Genomic DNA, 18,854 nt, shown 5'->3' with positions numbered 1-18,854 from the left:
AAAAGAGAAAAATTTTTCAGCATCTGAGATAACATCCAGAGGATGGAATGAAGAGCAGGACCTGGAAGATCTCAAAAAAAAAAAAAAAGAAAAAGAGAAAAAGAGAAAAAGAGAAAGAAAAAGAGAAAGAGAAAGAAAAAGAAAAAGAAAAAGAAAAAGAGAAAGAAAAAGAAAAAGAAAAAGAAAAAGAAAAAGAAAATAGAGAGAGAAAAGGAGAGAAAATGGAAAGAGTTGGATAAATAAATAAATAAATATGGGCTTTTTTGGAGCAAGGAGTCACTTCTGCAGGGATGTCCTGCAAGGTTCAAGGCATCTGAGATAACATCCAAAGGATGGAATGAAGAGCAGGACCTGGAAGATCTCGGGAAAAAAAAAAAAGAAAAAGAAAATAGAGAGAGAAAAGGAGAGAAAATGGAAAGAGCTGGATAAATAAATAAATAAATAAACAAATAAATAAGGGCCTTTTTAGAGCAAGGAGTCACTTCTGCAGGGATGTCCTGCAAGGCTCAAGGCATCTGAGATAACATCCAGAGGATGGAATGAAGAGCAGGATCTGGAAGATCTCAAAAAAAAAAAAAAAAAAAGAAAAAGAAAAAAGAAAAAGAAAAAAGAAAAAGAAAAAGAAAAAGAAAAAGAAAAAGAAAAAGAAAAAGAAAAAGAAAAAGAAAAAGAAAAAGAAAAAGAAGAAAATAGAGAGGGAGAAGGAGAAAAGATGGAAAGAGCTGGATAAATAAATAAATAAATAAATAAGGGCCTTTTTGGAGCAAGGCGTCACTTCTGCAGGGATGTCCTGCAAGGTTCAAGGCATCTGAGAGAACATCCAAAGGATGGAATGAAGAGCAGGACCTGGAAGATCTCAAAAAAAAAAAAAAAAGAAAAAGAAAAAAGAAAAAGAAAAAGAAAAAGGACAGAAAACAGGAAAATAGAGAGAGAAAAGGAGATAAAATGGAAAGAGCTGGAGAAAAAGAAAAAGAAAAAGAAAAAGAAAAAGAAAAAGAAAAAGAAAAAGAAAAAAAAGAAAAAAGAAAGAAAATAGAGAGGGAGAAGGAGAAAAGATGGAAAGAGCTGGATAAATAAATAAATAAGGGCCTTTTTGGAGCAAGGAGTCACTTCTGCAGGGATGTCCTGCAAGGTTCAAGGCATCTGAGATAACATCCGAAGGATGGAATGAAGAGCAGGACCTGGGAGATCTCGAGGAGGATCAGCTCCAGCCTGGAAAGCCTTGGGTGGGTCCTGAGGACATGGGAAGGGCTCTGTGGGTCACCAAGGGCCCCTCCCCTGAGCCAGCACAGCCCCCTGAGCCTGGCCCGAGGTCCTGCACATCAGGCACATCCCCAGGGGTGGGGAGGGAGCAGCAGGAGACAGCACGGGATGCTCAGGGGGCTGAGTGGCCCCACAGAGGCTGGGGACACTCTGGGACCCCTCAAGGTCTCCCTCCATGGAAAGACAGAAGAGAAGGGTGGACTGCAGCAGTTTAGGGAGAGACAATCTTGTTTTGGTGTAGAAATAGCCAAACCAACCTCTGCAGGTGCTTCCAGGCCAGAATCTCATTAATGAAAGATGTGTTGTCCTCAGGAACCCTGGATGCTCCAAACAAGGTCTCTGCCCTCGTGCTTCTGATGGGACAGATCCATCTGTGACCTGTGTGTGGTGGCACCCAAGCACTCCCCTCCCCAGGCTGTGATCCCCAAGAAACCTTTCTAGACTCTCTCTTGGAGCTGGGGCTTCCCAAAAAAAGCTGCCACAAGCCATGGACAAGCTCTGCCTCTGCTCTCTGCCTCTGCCAGGTGAATTTTTCAGCTACAATTCCTCATTTCAGCAGTTACACTGCCAGAGCTTGCAGCCCCATCCCTCCATGGGATGAGCTCAGCCTGGAAGGGTGCCCTGATTCCCGAGTGGGGAGCACTCCCCGAATTCCCGGCTCTGTGTCCCTCGCTCTGTCACACGGTGAGTGCCACCTCGCTCTCTCATGTCCCACAGTGCCACCTCGCTCTCTCATGTCCCACAGTGCCACCCCGCTCTGTCATGTCCCACAGTGCCACCTCGCTCTCCCATGTCCCACAGTGCCACCTCGCTCTGTCATGTCCCACAGTGCCACCTCGCTCTCTCATGTCCCACAGTGCCACCTCGCTCTCTCATGTCCCACAGTGCCACATCACTCTCCCATGTCCCACAGTGCCACCTCGCTCTGTCATGTCCCACAGTGCCACCTCGCTCTCCCATGTCCCACAGTGCCACCTCGCTCTGTCATGTCCCACAGTGCCACCTCGCTCTCCCATGTCCCACAGTGCCACCTCGCTCTCTCATGTCCCACAGTGCCACCTCGCTCTCTCATGTCACACAGTGCCACCTCGTGTCCTGCGCTCCGCTGGAGCCCCGGCAGGCAGAACACGGGCGCCGGAGCCTGGCGGGGTCTGGGGAGAATCTGGCTCCATCCTCGGCTTGGCTGATGCAATTTCGCTCCATAAAAGCGGCTTGGGGCCGGGCGGGGGCTGGGCTGGAGTGCGGGCAGCGCTGGGGATGCTCTGGCTGTGGAATGAGCCGGATCGGTTGGTGCGGTGGGGCTGTGCCTCGGTTTCCCTGTCTGTAAGCATCGGGACGTGCTTTTCCTTCCCGAGGTGCCCGGGAATCACAGCAGATGCTGCTGTAGCAGCTCCACCTCGTGTCCGAACCCACCTCGAGCCCGGAGCCTGGTCCAGAGCTGTTTTGAGATGGGACATCCAAAATCCACCCCCACATCTGACAGCAACATCCTGCAGCTCCCAGCAGGCTCTGAAACCTCTCTCCCTCACTGTCACAGGAAGTTCAATATTTATGGGGTTTTTAAAATAGAATGTATTCGGCTTAAATTCCACATTTGGGCCCATTTCTCTGTCATTTTTCCAGCCCCCAAGGGCCAGAATTGCCTTTTCCAGTTTGTTTTTCTCACCTGTTTCCAGGAAGCCCCTGGCACTGGGATTTCCTGGCCCCTCTCAGCCGCTGGGAGCACAGGATGGGCTGAGTTGTGCTGGTTCAGGACAGCAGTGACACCACACGTGTGTCCCACTGAGCTCCTGGCATTGCCCTGAGCTGGGATCTCCATCCCTGCTCCCCCAGCCCTGGGCTGTGCTGGGGTCAGAGCTGCCCCCACTGTCCTGGGCATCACTCCTGGGGGATTTTACCCCCAGAGCTGGGTCCTGGATGTCCTCTGGGACAGGGAGAACCCTGTGCCACCCTCTGTGCCCTCCCTAGGCAGTGCTGCTCCTCCAGCTGTGTCAGACACTTACCCCAGTCACAGAATCACAGAAATCACAGAATCACAGAATGACCAGGTTGGAATCACCTTCAAGATCATCAAGCCCAACCCAGCCCCAACACCTCAACTCAACCCTGGCACCCAGAGCCACATCCAGGCTTTGTTAAACACCCCCAGGGATGGGGACTCCACCACCTCCCTGGGCAGAATATTCCAGAACTTTATCACCCTTTCTGTGAAAAACTTTTTCCTGATACCCAACCTTTATTTCCCTTGGTGCAGCTTGAGGCTGTGTGCTCTGGTTGTGTCAGTGCTGCCCAAAAGACCCTCCCTGCCTCCCCACAGCTGCCCCTGCATGGGGACAGGTTTGGTTCGTGGCCATGGCAGTGTCCCCATGTGTGGTGCCATCCCCAGGGTGGGAATCTCCTCTGGATCCATCTCTCCTGATCTCTCCCCTCTTTCCTCATCCTCCCTCAAGCAGCCCTGGAGAAGCCAAAGAAACCACCAGAGAGGGAAGGGAAGGGAAGGGAAGGGAAGGGAAGGGAAGGGAAGGGAAGGGAAGGGAAGGGAAGGGAAGGGAAGGGAAGGGAAGGGAAGGGAAGGGAAGGGAAGGGAAGGGAAGGGAAGGGAAGGGAAGGGAAGGGAAGGGAAGGGAAGGGAAGGGAAGGGAAGGGAAGGGAAGGGAAGGGAAGGGAAGGGGCAGCTCTGCTCCCCAGCTAACATAAGCTAATTCCCAGCAGCTGAAGTCATCTGGGATTGCTGGAAAGCCCAAGTCCTTCTCCAGCACTCAGGACAAGCCAGCAGCACTGTGAGCAGGGCATCGTGCAGAGGAGCAGAGCAGCCCCAGTGCCCTGGAAAGCTGAGGTGTACTGGTTAAACTGGCCCAGGATGGAAAACAACCACCACAGGCTCCTGAAGCACTCACAGACAGCTCAATCTGAGCAAGGCCCGTGCAGAGGCTGGTGCTGGGTGGAGGAAGGGATGAGGGGAGACAGAAGGACAACAGTGGGACAGACAGGGAAGGACAGAACTCAACACCCCACGGGCCCTTTGCTTTCTGTCTTTGCCACCCTAAAAAGACCCCAAAGCCCACCCAAGAAAGGAAAGAGAGGCACAGAGGAGACTCGGTGAGGAGACACTTGGTAAGAAGAGACTTTTAATCAGACTCTGATACAGCTCTTACAGGGTTTCTCCCGGTGCCCGAGGAGCCCGGGCGGCGCTGCCCGGCCCCGCCCGGCACACGTGGGAACTACAGCGGCTACCGGGGACAGGGACGCGCCTCTAGAGCTCTGTGCTTTACCTGTACACGAGGGTTTCGCCGGTGTTGTGCTTGTCCCAGGGGAAGCAGCCGCATCCCGCGTGTCCCCGTGGCTGTGCCGTGTCCCTCCCGGCCACCAAGGCCAGCCGGCCCCGCTCCTGCCACGCTCGGGAAGGGTGGGGACCATTGGAAGGCAGTGGGAGCTGCTCCTGGGAGGTGCTGGGGATTAATGTGACCTGTCAGGGTCTGGGCAGGAGCTGAGAGGTGAGGAAGGGGCTGTTTTGGAGGGGCTGAGCCGTGGGACAGCCTGGGGACCCAGCTCCACAAGCCCCTGCCTTGTACTGGGGTCAAGGTCCCTGCAGCAGAGAGCAGTGCTGGGGAACAGAGCATCCCAAATCCAACCCTACAGACTGGGGAACAGAGCACCCCAAATCCAGCCCTACAGACTGGGGAACAGAGCATCCCAAATCCAACCCCACAGCCTGGGGAACAGAGCATCCCAAATCCAACCCCACAGGCTGGGGAACAGAGCATCCCAAATCCAACCCTACAGCCTGGGGAACAGAGCATCCCAAATCCAACCCTACAGCCTGGGGAACAGAGCATCCCAAATCCAACCCCACAGGCTGGGGAACAGAGCATCCCAAATCCAACCCTACAGCCTGGGGAACAGAGCATCCCAAATCCAACCCCACAGGCTGGGGAACAGAGCATCCCAAATCCAACCCTACAGCCTGGGGAACAGAGCATCCCAAATCCAACCCCACAGGCTGGGGAACAGAGCATCCCAAATCCAGCCCCACAGGCTGGGGAACAGAGCATCCCAAATCCAGCCCCACAGGCTGGGGAACAGAGCATCCCAAATCCAGCCCTACAGCCTGGGGAACAGAGCATCCCAAATCCAACCCCACAGCCTGGGGAACAGAGCATCCCAAATCCAGCCCCACAGGCTGGGGAACAGAGCATCCCAAAACCAACCCCACAGGCTGGGGAACAGAGCATCCCAAATCCAGCCCCACAGGCTGGGGAACAGAGCATCCCAAATCCAGCCCTACAGGCGGGGGAACAGAGCATCCCAAATCCAGCCCTACAGGCTGGGGAACAGAGCATCCCAAATCCAACCCTACAGCCTGGGGAACAGAGCATCCCAAATCCAGCCCTACAACCTGGGGAACAGAGCATCCCAAATCCAGCCCCACAGGCTGGGGAACAGAGCATCCCAAATCCAGCCCTACAGCCTGGGGAACAGAGCATCCCAAATCCAGCCCTACAGGCGGGGGAACAGAGCATCCCAAATCCAACCCTACAGGCTGGGGAACAGAGCATCCCAAATCCAGCCCTACAGGCTGGACCTGTATCTCCAGCAGCACAATGTCATCGTTTTTCCAGCCCCCAAGGGCCAGAATTGCCTTTTCCAGTTTGTTTTTCCAGTTTCCAGTTTGTTTTTCCAGTTTCCAGTTTGTTTTTCCAGTTTCCAGTTTGTTTCCAGGGCGTGCCCCTCCAGCAACCTCCTCTGTGCCCCCTGCAGAACGCACTGCACACCCTCCCCACAGAGAGGGAGCAGGGTCTGGACCCCTCCTGCCCTGCCCAGCAGCAGGGACCCCACACTGCTCTGAGCAGCAGGATCTGGGCTGGGAACCCACCCAGGAGCTGATGTGGGGGGACAGGGACACGGGCAGTGGCTCCCCCCTCTTTGTCCCACTGCCTGAAGGAAAACTGAAAAGTGCCTGTGCTCACAACTAGCAGCTATTCCCTGTGCCTCTGTGCAGAAAAAGAGGAAAAGTGATTTCTAGGGCTAAAAGCCACCGGGGGTCGGCCCAATGCACAGCCTGGCACCCCGAGGAGGTGTGTGGAGGGAGAAACCCCCACACAGGCCCCAAAAGTGAGCGAGTCCAGGCCAGAAGTGAATCCTAAAGGCAGCCACACACACGGACACGCACACCCCACGGACAAACACACACACCCAACATGGAGCTCCTAAAACCTAACACACACACACACACAGCCCACCCCAAAACCCCGTGTCTAACACCGAGCAAATGCCACGACAAAACACGAGTATTTCCACAGGTAAAAGTAAAGGGGGCGTCCCTCCTCCTCCTCCTCCTCTCTGCTGGATGCCCAGGGTGCCCCAGGCTGGGGGGAGGAGGGGACGTGCACCCAGCACACACAAGAAATAAAAAGGTAAAAATATGCCCTGCTATAGAATGAGAATTGATCTGTACAGCACTGGGAATGAAAATAGGTCATGGGCCACTTTGGAATATGATTTGTCATTTAACAGCATTTACAGTGACATTTACAGAATAAATATACAATAGAAATAGAGAATCTCTAGGTTATTATTCCATCTCCTCTCTCTGTATATATTTTATATATATATATAATATAACTTCTTTGTTACCTTCTTATTGACTTTGCCTCTTATTGATGCTGCAAGAAGGGAGGAAAGCGAGCTCCTCCCTGGCTGGTTTGGGAACAGGGGTGGGAGAGAGGGAGGGCTGGATCCTTCCCCCCGGGGTTCAAGGAGCATCCTGCCATGGGAGCACATGGGACTGAGTGCTCTGGAGCACATGGGACTGAGTGCTGTGGCTATGGAGGTGTCCTGCTCCATTAACTCCATGGGAGCTACGGTGGGAACCCGGCCCCCGGGCTCAGGGGTGATGGGGAGGTGATGCTGGGCAAGGATTTGACTCATCCTCTGTTCTGCTGGTCAGTGAGGATGGATTCCATAAGAAATGTTGCCTAATGATGGGGAAAAGCCACCAGATTTGGGGTTCTCCCTTCCAGAGATGATGCCATGGGGACATTTCTGTGTCCCTCCTGCATGGGCAGAGGAAGGAGAAAGAGATGGGAGGGGATGAGGAAGGGGGAACTTCTGGAGGAACGTGGCTGATCCTGACTCACAGATCTTGGCACCATCACTGAGCTGCTTTGGTTCATTCCACTCCTCCAGCTTCCCCCCAGAAAAACAGTTAATGAAGGGCTTGAGCTAATTGTCCTGGAAGAGTCTCCAGGTCACCAGCCAAGTCCATGGAGAAGGCTGTGAATGAAGGATCACACCCACAGGAGATGTCACTGTGGGAACCTGCTGGCCCCAGGGATGCTGAGAGTCAAGGGTGTGGTGAATGGACCAGCAGCTTCCTGCCTTCACCTCCAGCCAAAAGGAGAACCAAGGTGAAAGAAAAGCAATTGGCAGGAAAGCAGAGGAGAGAAGGGCTCATGAACCAGCATCCACAAACGTGGCCTTCAGAGCAGCCTCAAAGCTCTTCGTGCACAACCTCAGCCCAGCAGGATCAGGGGAGGCACTCCCCAGCCTTTGGAGGCAACAGGGGGGAGAGAGTGTGCTGCTTCCACATCCCCAGGGAAAAGGGGGACAATGCCACCTGACACCCTTGGCAAAGTGCTTGGTTACAGGTAGGATTCAGGAAAATGACCCTCGGTCCCAGCAGGACTCAGAGCTGGAAGATCCCACCCTTTCCAAACAGCCCAGGGAGAAACAACATAAGGTCACATCAGTCAGATCACCCCAAACCATGGATGGGCACAATAGAGGCCCCTGGACTCTCACAAGGGCTCCCCAGGCTGGACCAAGAGCTCCTGGGGACCTGGCACTGGCTCCCAGGAGCTGCTGCCCCTCGGATGCCTGTGGTCCCCAAGAGCTGTCACCCCCATGCAAAGGCTGCTGAGCTCCTGGGGGTGTGACAGGAGGCAAAGCCAAACCCCAGGCTCGGAGGGGACACGAGGAGAAATGAGGAGGCGCGTCCAGAGAGAGCCAGTGCCCAGCTCACCTCGGCACGGGGACAAGGAGGGAAGTCAGGGGTGGTTTCCTGAGAGCTAAACCAGGAGTGTGGTAGGGCTGGATGTCCCACAGCTCCTCTGCTTGTCCCTCTGGGACATCTAAAGAGAGGAGTGAGAGGAGATGGTCACCATGCCAGGGGTTTTGGTTCAGCAGAGCATCCCACACGTCAGGAGTAATTCCAGGAGAGCCCTCCTGACCCCACCACACCAACCCCACCCAGACCCCACACAGGCTCACACCCCCAAACCACTGTCACTTCAGGGGTCCTCCTGCCACTCAGCACCCTCACCACCAACCCATGGAGCATCCCAGCTACTCCATCCCATGGCTGTGACATCTCCAAAGAACTCCCAGCCACCGTCCCTGTGCTGGTGGCAACAAAGATTCCAGGGATTCACCCTGCCCTGTCTCACACACCCCAACATCACAGCCAGCCCCACGCTGCTCCCTGCCAACCCTGGTCAGAATTTGGGGGGTTATTTGGGTGTGTCCACAGCTATAAAAACCTACAGGAGATACAACAACAACAACGATGGTGACAACAACAGCACCTTCTTGTGCTATGAACATCGATGATTAATTGTGCTCGTTGGAATAAGGCCATGACTCCTCCCGGCTAAAGGACAACAGACAGGGAGGGAAGAGCTCTGGGTGACAGGAGGAAGTGTGATTGGCTTCCCACCTGCTGCCAGGTCCTTGTTCCAACCATCAGCTGCTTAGAAAAGAGAGATTCTTTGCTTCGGATTTGAGCTGCACGAGAACAACTCTTGGAAAGGTATTGCAGCATCTCTTGCTCCTCTTGCCTTCCCTGGAGGTGAGTCCAGGGGTCCAGCCTTTCCACCGAGGGTTGTCAGAGGAGTCCTGCCCCTCCTGCAATCCCTTCTTCCCGACGTCACCTCAGAAATGGCTGCTTTGCTTACGATTTTAAGAGGGGGTTTCTTCTTCATCTTAGTCATTAATTCTTCTTCACCCTTAATAATTAATTTTCCTGTTTTCTGGACAGCCAGCATCCACTCCCCAGTGCCCTCCTCTCCCGGTGGGGGTGGGTGGGCAGGCCACCATCACAGCTCAGACTCGGGGGTGCTGGCCAGCAGGTACCCGCTGCCGTAGCGTCCGTTGGGAGCCGCGCTCATCTCCAGGGGGGAGCTGCTGCCGGGGCCCAGGTAGGAGCGGTGCGTGGGCATGGGGGACGGCGTCTCGCTGGGCACCTTGCTCAGGATGAAGCGGGTCTCGTCGTTGTCCTCCAGGTTGGAGATGTCCTTCATCATCCGACCCTTCTTGTAGGTGACGGAGAGGGCGTTGGAGCCGTCCGACACCAGGTGGAACTGCCGGAGGATGAAGACCAGGGGCAGGGGGAGGGATGCCAGGATGATCAGGGAGATGAGGATGGCCATGGCCCAGGTTGGGTAGAACAGGAACTTTTCAGCAGCCTGGAAGAGACAGATGTTAATGACTCAGGGCTGCTGCTGCAGCAGTGATGCCCACCAGGTGTCACAGACATCTTTTATGGAAAATCCTTTCCTTAGGATTTTCCTCCTGAGAAGCTGAGAGGCCTCAGGAACAAAATGTAACCAATGGTTATCTGCTGCTGTGGAATGCAACAGGTGCATCTGGGATTGGTCTCATGTGGTTGTTTCTAATTAATGGCCAATCACAGTCAGCTGGCTCAGACTCTCTGTCCGAGCCACAAACCTTTGTTATCATTCTTTCTTTTTCTATTCTTAGCCAGCCTTCTGATGAAATCCTTTCTTCTATTCTTTTAGTATAGTTTTAATGTAATATATATCATAAAATAATAAATCAAGCCTGCTGAAACATGGAGTCAGATCCTCATCTCTTCCCTCATCCTCAGACCCCTGTGAACACGGTCACGACCAGGTATTGTAAGAGCCTGAATGAGGCATGTGGGATCCAGGCAGCTCTTCCAAATGCAGTTTATTCCATCCAAGATGTCACAGCAGTGCAGGGTTGTGGGTGATAGAGCTGTGCCCACAGCTGTCAGCTCCAGCTGCAGGCAGGCCTGGAGACCCTTTGGTTTTGGTTACAATGCATTATAGACTTTTCTTTTGATTACAATGCATTCTATACTTTTCTTTTGGTCACAATGCATTATTTACTTTTCTTTGCTGAGAATCTTAATACAGCAGAACCAATCTATACCTTAACTATTACCTATAGCCTATCATAACTACTATAATTACCATGTTCATGTTACTGTTCTCCAATCACTCAAAGTTAGTACATTACAGGTTAAGCTAGAAGTTGTTTTTCAGTTTTCTTGCAGTGGAAAATTCTGAGACCTTTTTTCTACTTGCACCATTTGCTGCCTTGTTTGCCTGTGCTCTCTTTCTGCTTGGTAAAAACATCTTCTTGTTTGGGGTGGGTTTATCCTTTGCTCTAAGTCATAAAAACCCCTTTTAACTAACACACCCTTTGCCTCCTTGGTTATCCAGTGAGACTGGCTCAGCCATTCTTTCCTTCTATATCAAAACTTGCTTCCATCTCTATTCCTTCTGCAGATTCTACATTTAAAAATCTTTCTGCTAAGCACACATGTCTGTGAGACTTTCTTCTCAAACTTTCATCCTTCCCAACAAGGTACAACATCTCTGAAACACCAGACAGCTCCTCCTGCCCCCTGCCAGACCCAGGGACACCACATGAAGGTGGGCTCAGGTCAAAGGGAAGGATCCCCACACAGGCACAGTGTGGAGCTGGGGGAGCCAACTAAAATCAACACAAACTTCAGCCCACAGGCAGAGCTGGCTGGAGATATGTGGGCAGCATGAACAAACCACTCCCAGAGGATGAGAGGGTGGGAATGTCACCCAGCAGGAGAGGAAGGAGGAATGAGCAGAGCTGGGATGAACAGAGCACTCTGCAGCTCTGAGCTGCCCCTGCTGTGCTGGGGTGTCAGAACTCAGTGCATCCCTATCCCTCTGGGTGTCCAGAGCTGCCAGGACCCTGCCAGGGGCTCAGAGACCCTGGCACACAGCCCAGGGCACCTGGGGATTTGATTGTGACCCCTGGAGCAAGTTACCAGCTTTGTATGAGGATCTGAACGTCACAGAGGTTAGAATAGTATAATAATAAAATTATCACAGGGTGAAAATGTAGATTTTAGGAATTTTTGGTATGGGGGCTATGGGGATAAGATTGAGGAACTTGGGCATGTCCAGCCTTTCTTCTTTTTCTTCTTGGTCTCCATTTTCTGCAGTGATGTTGGCACTTTGGGATTGGTTTAGAGTAGAAGTGCACTGTCTAACACAGGTGATGGGTATTGGGAATTAAGTGTAAATATGTTATATGTAGTTTGTAGTATAAAAGGACAACACTGCCCTGAGGGTGGTCAGAGTGCCTGTGGCTGCCCTGCTGAGCAGAAAGAAAATTTTATAGCTAAGAATTAATAGACAACCTCAAGCCCAAAAATTGAAGAGCTCTGACTCGTTCTTCAGACATGTGGGCTGAAACAGAGACACCCTGCACATCTCAGGGCAGCAATTAACAACCAAAACCCGAGACTGGGGCAGGGTGGGGAAGGGAGCTGTGCCCACCTCCTCTCTGATCCAGGCGCTGTAGCCCGGGGGGCTCACTCCCAGCTGGATGATGCTGGCAGTCATGAGCACGGCCATGCAGATGGGGGACACGTACTTCCAGGCGTAGTAGTAGAACTGGTAGGGCCGGAATCCCAGCATTTCTGTCAGCTCCTGCATGAACCTGCCGAGGAAAGACACGGAATCGTGACATCCTGTTGCAGCTTGAATTGCTGCTAGTAAAGTCCAGGGTAAAGAAGGAAAAAAGGTTTTTGCATAATATCCATAGATGTTTAATTCATCTCAGACACACGCTCTCCCCGGAGCATCCAGCTCTCTCTCCCCCACGGGCCTTCCAGCTGACCTTGGTCTCCAGGCAGTATCAGGTGAGACCCAATGAGGGAAAGGGGAGGGAGAGCCTCACAACACCTGTGTTAAGGCATAGGAACAGGGGAAGGAGCCAATGGGGTGTAACTTAGGAGAAGCCCCTCCAGGGCATCCACAACATCCTCCATCTCTGAGTGAGAAACAACCTCCCAGGAACCCTGCTGATGCACAAGGTACAGCCTGAAGAACCCAGCTGACCATCTCAGCACCCCTCAAGCCTGAAGAACCTGTGGAAAACTGCACAGGACAAGACCATCTGAGTGTTATCCAGAGCTGCCTTTGCTCTGGACAGCTTCTGAACAAGGAGAACAGCCTCCCCTTCCAGGAGGACCTGGAAACCTCAGAAAAAAGGGTCATCACAAGGAACAGATCATCACAACCAAGAGGAGAAACCCACGAGAAGGGACTGTGTTACACCAGGGCAAGGCAGGAGGATCAAAGTGAACCAAACTCCTGCCTCTATAACTGCCCTTGGAGCATTTGCTCCTGGAGAAAAAGCCAAGAGGTGAAAGGAGGGTTTGTAGTCAGGAGTTACACCACAGTTACTCCTTCTCTGTAGAAATTCCTTACTTCTTGGTGCCGTAAATCCAGGCCACAGCGATGTTCTCCAGGATGACCACGACGGTGAGCGGCAGCGTGGCTGAGTAATCGTCAAACATGGTGACAAAGTAGTTTCCAGAACGCTGCACAAAGATCAGCCCCACTACGAAGGCGAAGATGCAGCAACCGACTGTGGGGAGCAAACAGGCCTGGTCAGCAGAGCCTCCTGAGGGACACCACTGCCTCCAGAAGGTCCATTCCCTGCATGGGCATGGTCAGCAGAGCCTCCAGAGGGACACCAGGATCTCCAGAAGGTCCATTCTCTGCATGAGCATGGTCAGCAGAGGGCCCTGAGAGACACCAGGACCTCCAGAAGGTCCAGTCCCTGCATGGGCATGGCCCAGTTCACCTCCCACCATGTCCACACTCTTCTGGAGTGACTCCTCAAGGCAATGGGGACCTCCCACCCCTTCCCAAGGAGGTTGCAGGAGAAGAGGCCTCACCTGTGAACACTTCCTTGCGCACCTTGAAGGTGTCGATGATGGGCGTGGTGATGCCTGACATGGTCCCAATCATGCTCCCCAAGCCCAGGTTGATCAGCATCAGGAAGAACATGACAGACCAGAAGGGCGAGGCAGGGAAGTGGGTCATGGCTTCTGTGAAGGCAATGAAGGCCAGGCCAGTCCCTTGCACCGACTGTTGAGGTGGGGAGAGGACAAAAATATGAGAAGAAACTTGTCAGGGACACAGACTTTGAGCCCCTCTCAGGTCTCCCTCACCAAACCCTCTTCAGGAAAATCCCACTCTGGTACTGGAGATGAGCTGGTGATGACCCTGCTCAACCTGTACTGGACAGAGCTTCTCCCACCCCAGGAGGACCCCTGTGTGCTGGGTAAAACCACAGGGACTTGGATTCTCCATCCCTGGAGGGTCTCTAAAGTTGTTTTTCCAGATCCATGTGCCCAGGATTGACACAGGGAGAGGCAATGGGGAGGGTGACCTGTCACAGACATCTTTTATGAAAAAGCCTTTCCTTAGGATTTTTCTTCCTGAGAAGCTGAGAGGCCTCAGGAACAAAATGTAACCAATGGTTATCTGCTGCTGTGGAATGCAACAGGTACATCTGGGATTGGGCTCATGGGGTTGTTTCTAATTAATGGCCAATCACAGCCACAGCTGGCTCAGACAGAGAGCCGAGCCACAAACCTTTGTTATCATTCTTTCCTATTCTATTCTTAGCCAGCCTTCTGATGAAATCCTTCCTTCCATTCTTTTAGTATAGTTTTAATGTAATATATATCATAAAATAATAAATCAGCCTTCTGAAACATGGAGTCAGATCCTCGTCTCTTCCCTCATCCTGGGACCCCTGTGAACACAGTCACAGTGACCTGCTGGTCCCTCCAGGAGTGCCACCAGGTACCTTGTTGAGTTCATCCTCCAGCAGGCAGGCGTCCAGGCCCAGCTCTTTGAAGTGCCCCTCCTTCACCGTCATGATCACCCTGTACATCTCGTTGTAGTCCTTGGCAGTGAGGTGGGAGAAGTTCACGTGCGGTGGGATGAGGTCGTGGCTCAGCACATTGGTGTTCAGGTAGCCCAAGATCTTCTCAGCGTTCCTAAGGGAGAGCAGTGTAGTAAACCCCATAGATTTAGGAAAAGCACCATGGAGAATATGAACAAGAGGAATGCTGAAACAGCAAAAGAAAATTTCTGTTTCCCTGTCCTCCACCCTTAACCTATCTCTGTAACCCTATAAGGCAATGTCATGTTAACCCCTTACCCATTGGTCAAGCTTGGATCCTTTCCAACCCTATAAAAGAAGCATACTGTACCCCATTAGGGGAGAAAGAAGAAGAGCAGAGACCCTTCATGGACCTCCCCAAATAAAGCCATCTCCGTGGAACAGCCTGCGCCTTCTCCTTCTCCTCTCTCTCCGTCTGCTGCAGCCTCCAGCCCAGGGCACCACTACCCAGCAAGCAGAGCTGAAATCCTGAGAGCTTGCAATCACTATAGAGCTGATATCACCATGCTTGCTAGATGGCAGCCCCATGGCCTTGGCATGAGTGAGAGAGCTGCGGGCACCCGGTCCCTACCCAGGGACTGAGCTCCTGAGCCCTAGTGCTCTGCTTTATGATAAGGCCAAATCAGAGAGGCTTTATTAGAGCAGAACCTCTCAGGTGATGCAGGGCACCTGAGACACGCTGGATTCACACCCCAGCTGCAGATTAAGAGCCCATCTTGGGGCTGGATTTTAGCTTGGAGGAGCTGAATGTCCAACTCCCTCAGCTACAGAGGTGCATCCCTGGAAATGCAGCTCCTGCCCATCAGGGCCCACCAAACCCCAGGATCATCCAGCTCCAGACCCACCACAACTGGCAGCAGCAAAGACCTGCCCACCCCAAACAGAGACAAAGCAAATCTTACTCCACCACGCATTTCTCGTTCATGATGTTGGCCTTGAAGCCCAGCACAGCAAACACAACCAGGGTGGCCAGCACAGACGTGAAGAAGTTGATGAAGGAGACGAGGGTGGCATCGAAGTGGCAGTTGTTGTCCTGCTTGTTGTAGCTGGAGAAGGCAATGACGCCCCCAAAACCCAGGCCCAGGGCGAAGAAAACCTGCGTGGCTGCTTCACGCCACACCTGGGGGTCCAGCATCTTGTCCAGCTTGGAGAGAAGACAGAAGAAGGAGTTAGGTGGCCCCACAGCCCATCCCAGAGTGACATTAAAAGGGCTGAGCTGGTTTTGGGGCAGCTGTGGCTGCTTTGGTGGGGTGGTGGAAGGAAATGATCTCTAAGGCTCCTTCCAACCCAAACCACTCTGTGATTCCATGATCTGCCGTGCTCAGGTCTGGCTTTACCCAGCACTCACAGGTCCTTCTCATTGTGGGAATGCACAAAATCAGAGGGGTTTGGGAAAGCTGCAAAAGGCCTCAGAGACAGCAGAACTGGGATTGGAGCTAAGCAGCAGCCATGAGATTGGTCAGCAGAAAAATTATGTAAGAAGTAGAAAAGCAAAGACAAATAGAACAATGGTCTGTGTATTAATGCTTGTCTAGAATAACTCCCTAAGCTACAGAAAAGTTTATCTAGCGAGATATTAGGAAGTTTGAAGCTTAATCATGGAGCTCTGTGCATTGTGTTTTAAGGCTTACAAACAGGTATTGTGTTTGAAATAAGCAAGCACCGTTTTAACCAAAGGTATGTGTGCTTATAGTGGTTGGATAGAACAGCTGTCAATATAGAATATATACTATACAGATATAAATACTGTCAATGTGCTTTTGCTTTGTGGGATTGGTCAAATACTTATAAAGTGAATTGTAACATTGAGTTCTTGGTCTGCTGCTGGGATAGGAGCTGGTGGCATCTTCCCATTGTCATAACCATGGAATGAGACTGATGCTGGAAAATAAAACAGCTCAAGGCAGTTCCTAACAGTCCCATCCCATTTGTGATTTGTACACAGCCCCTGGCTGGCAATACTCCTCATTCACACAGAGAGGGAAACTGAGGCACGCAGAGGTCAGGACAAGGTTTGACCTGACCCATCTCTCAGTGCAGCTCCCCAGCCCGTGTCCCCCCAGCCCAGGGCACCACCCCACGCCCAGGGATGTGTCTCCATCCTCCCCTGGCCATCTCCTGCTCCCAGAGCTCCTGGAGCACTGAAATCAAACATCCTGGCTGGGGGTGTTTTATCTGCTGCTCCCCCCCAGCCACATTCCCCCTCTCCCAGGAGCCAGAGCTGCAGCCTGGAGACCTCCCAGCATCATTCATCAAGGAACCACAATTAATGTCTTCTAACAGCCTCGCCGGCTGAGCTGATTCATCTACATCTCTGCTTAATTAATTAATTAGCTGCTTAATTAATGAGTGCATACCACCAACGGAGGTTTTTCTTCCAGCCAGCATCTCTCCATTAAATCTTTGTATTCATACATTCCCTTGGGCACCTCTGTGCCCCCCAGCCTGGCATCTGGGTGGTTGAGGGTGGTGAGTTTGTGAGGCTCGTGGCTGTCTTGGCCACATCCTGAATTTTGGGAGCCACTCCACACCCTGATGATCTATCACGGTCCCCAAGTTTGGGGCTGGTACTTTGATTTTTGGGGTGGGGAGGAAAATAAGAGGAATAATAAGAGAATAAGGGAAAATAGGGCATGAAAAGCCAGGAGGGGAACCCTGATGGGGTTGGAACTCTCACCTTGGGTGTGAACATGTGCATGATCCCATCCACTGCCCCACGCAGCAGCAGCCCCCGCACCAAGAAGCAAACAAGCACCAGGTAGGGGAAGAGGGAGCTGAAGTACATCACCTGGAGCAGGAGGGATGAACACACACAGCCTCAATTCCTGCCCCCTGGGCCCAGCCACCCTCCCACCCCGCCCATGGACAGCTCACAGGGGGGAGAAGGGAGCGGCTCCCTCCCCAGGATGGGGCTGGATCCCAGGGATGAACTGTGGGACCCCTCGGGGCAGGATGGTGCAGGTGGCTGGGCAGTGCCCAGGCACAAAGGGACCTGGGGACACTGGTGGACAGCAGGCTGGACATGAGCCAGCAGTGTGCCCAGGTGGGCAATAATGCTCCTGGCCTGGCTCAGGAATGGTGTGGCCAGCAGGAGCAGGGCAGGGATTGTTCCCCTGTGCTCAGCACCGCTTGGGCAGCACCTCGAGTGCTGTGTCCAGTTCTGAGCCCCCCAGTTTAGGAAAGGTGTTGAGGTGCTGGAGCGTGTCCAGAGAAGGGCAACAAGGCTGGAGAGGGGTCTGGAACACAAGGGGGGCTGAGGGAGCTCAGCCTGGAGAAGAGGAGGCTCAGGGGTGACCCCATCACTCTCTGCAGCTCCCTGACAGGGGGCACAGCCAGGGGGGACAGGCTCTGCTCCCAGGACAAGACAAGAGGAAACAGCCTCAAGCTGCACCAAGGGAGCATTAGGCTGGGCATTAGGAAGAAGATCTTCCCAGAAGGAGTGACTGGGCATCAGAAGGGGCTGCCCAGGGAGCTGCTGGAGCCACCATCCCCAGTGGTGTTTAATGAAAGGCTGGATGTGGCTCTCAGTGCCATGGTCTGGCTGACAGGGTGGTGTTGGGCCACAGGTTGGACTTGATGGCCTCAAAGGCCTTTTCCAACCTAATGGATTGTGTGAGTGCTGGAGCTCGGGGGGATTCTCTGTGCTGGTGTGACCAAGGCCTGGCTGCAGTTGAACCAAACCTCTTCCCTAAACCCTCTTTTGATCTTATTCTGGATCCCTCCAGAGGCGACCCCAGCTGTGGGGTGGGTGTGACCATCCCAGGGGACACAGCATTCCTCTGGAAATGGGACACAGGACAGTGTGTCCAGCAGGTTCCTGCTCCCAGGACAGAGCCCAGCCAGGCTCAGGCGGCCACCAACACCCACCTTCCCTGAGGACTGGATGCCTTTGATCATGGCCAAGCCAACAAGGCTCCAGGCCACCAGCAGACACAGGGTCATCTTCCAGTTGAGCCCCCCGCTCTCAGAGATGGAGTTGGAGATGTCCAGGGTCTCCCGGTACCAGAAGTAGGTGGTGGCTGAGCTCCTCTCACATTCTGTCTCCACAACTGCAGGAGAGAGGCAGGAGAGCATGAGAGGAGAGGCATCCACTGTCTCCTGGGCTGGCCAAATGTCACAGACCTGTCAGACATCTTTGATGAAAAATCCTTTCCTTGGGATTTTTCCTCCTGAGAAGCTGAGAGGCCTCAGGAACAAAATGCAAACAATGGTTATCTGCTGCTGTGGAATGCAACAGGTGCATCTGGGATTGGGCTCATGGGGTTGTTTCTAATTAATGGCCAATCACAGCCCAGCTGGCTCAGACAGAGAGTCGAGCCACAAACCTTTGTTATCATTCTTGTTTGCTATTCTATTCTTAGCCAGCCTTCTGATGAAATCCTTTCTTCCATTCTTTTAGTATAGTTTTAATATAATATATATCATAAAATAATAAATCAAGCCTGCTGAAACATGGAGTCAGATCCTCGTCTCTTCCCTCATCCTCAGACCCCTGTGAACATGGTCACAGAGACCTGCTGGAGGCAGCCAGGGAAGGGAGACACCTCTGGAAACTGAGGGGCAGAAATTATGGGGCT

At 52.7% G+C, this 18,854-nt stretch overlaps 2 protein-coding genes across 3 annotated transcripts in view; both read right to left on the bottom strand.

The window, feature by feature from the left end:
• Nucleotides 1–4,374: 4,374 nt before the first annotated feature.
• On the bottom strand, nt 4,375–8,865 carry LOC139601146 (uncharacterized). Its single transcript, XM_071449926.1, has 4 exons — nt 8,806–8,865; nt 7,401–7,449; nt 5,335–6,225; nt 4,375–4,866 (listed from the first exon to the last, which is right to left on the bottom strand). The coding sequence occupies exons 1-4, from the start codon at nt 8,863–8,865 to the stop codon at nt 4,841–4,843; spliced, it is 1,026 nt and encodes a 341-aa protein (XP_071306027.1). The 3' UTR covers nt 4,375–4,840.
• SLC6A17 (solute carrier family 6 member 17) overlaps nt 4,375–18,854 on the bottom strand; it is a 36,553-nt gene continuing 22,073 nt past the window's right edge. For both annotated transcript variants that reach the window (XM_071450315.1, XM_071450316.1), the window contains 8 exons: nt 18,145–18,326; nt 16,955–17,065; nt 15,180–15,421; nt 14,179–14,371; nt 13,259–13,451; nt 12,786–12,945; nt 11,850–12,012; nt 4,375–9,725 (listed from right to left, as the gene is read on the bottom strand). In XM_071450315.1, the coding sequence (XP_071306416.1) occupies nt 9,357–9,725; nt 11,850–12,012; nt 12,786–12,945; nt 13,259–13,451; nt 14,179–14,371; nt 15,180–15,421; nt 16,955–17,065; nt 18,145–18,326 (1,613 nt within the window). In that variant the 3' untranslated portion in view covers nt 4,375–9,356. The remainder of the gene's footprint in view (nt 9,726–11,849; nt 12,013–12,785; nt 12,946–13,258; nt 13,452–14,178; nt 14,372–15,179; nt 15,422–16,954; nt 17,066–18,144; nt 18,327–18,854) is intronic.

The sequence above is a fragment of the Agelaius tricolor genome, unplaced genomic scaffold, assembly GCF_023055355.1.
Source record: "Agelaius tricolor isolate 1412-34295 unplaced genomic scaffold, bAgeTri1.0.p SCAF_30, whole genome shotgun sequence".
In the NCBI taxonomy this organism is placed as follows: Eukaryota; Metazoa; Chordata; class Aves; order Passeriformes; family Icteridae; genus Agelaius; species Agelaius tricolor.
Note: the sequence above shows the minus strand (reverse complement) of the source record. Positions and strands in the feature narration are given on the sequence as shown.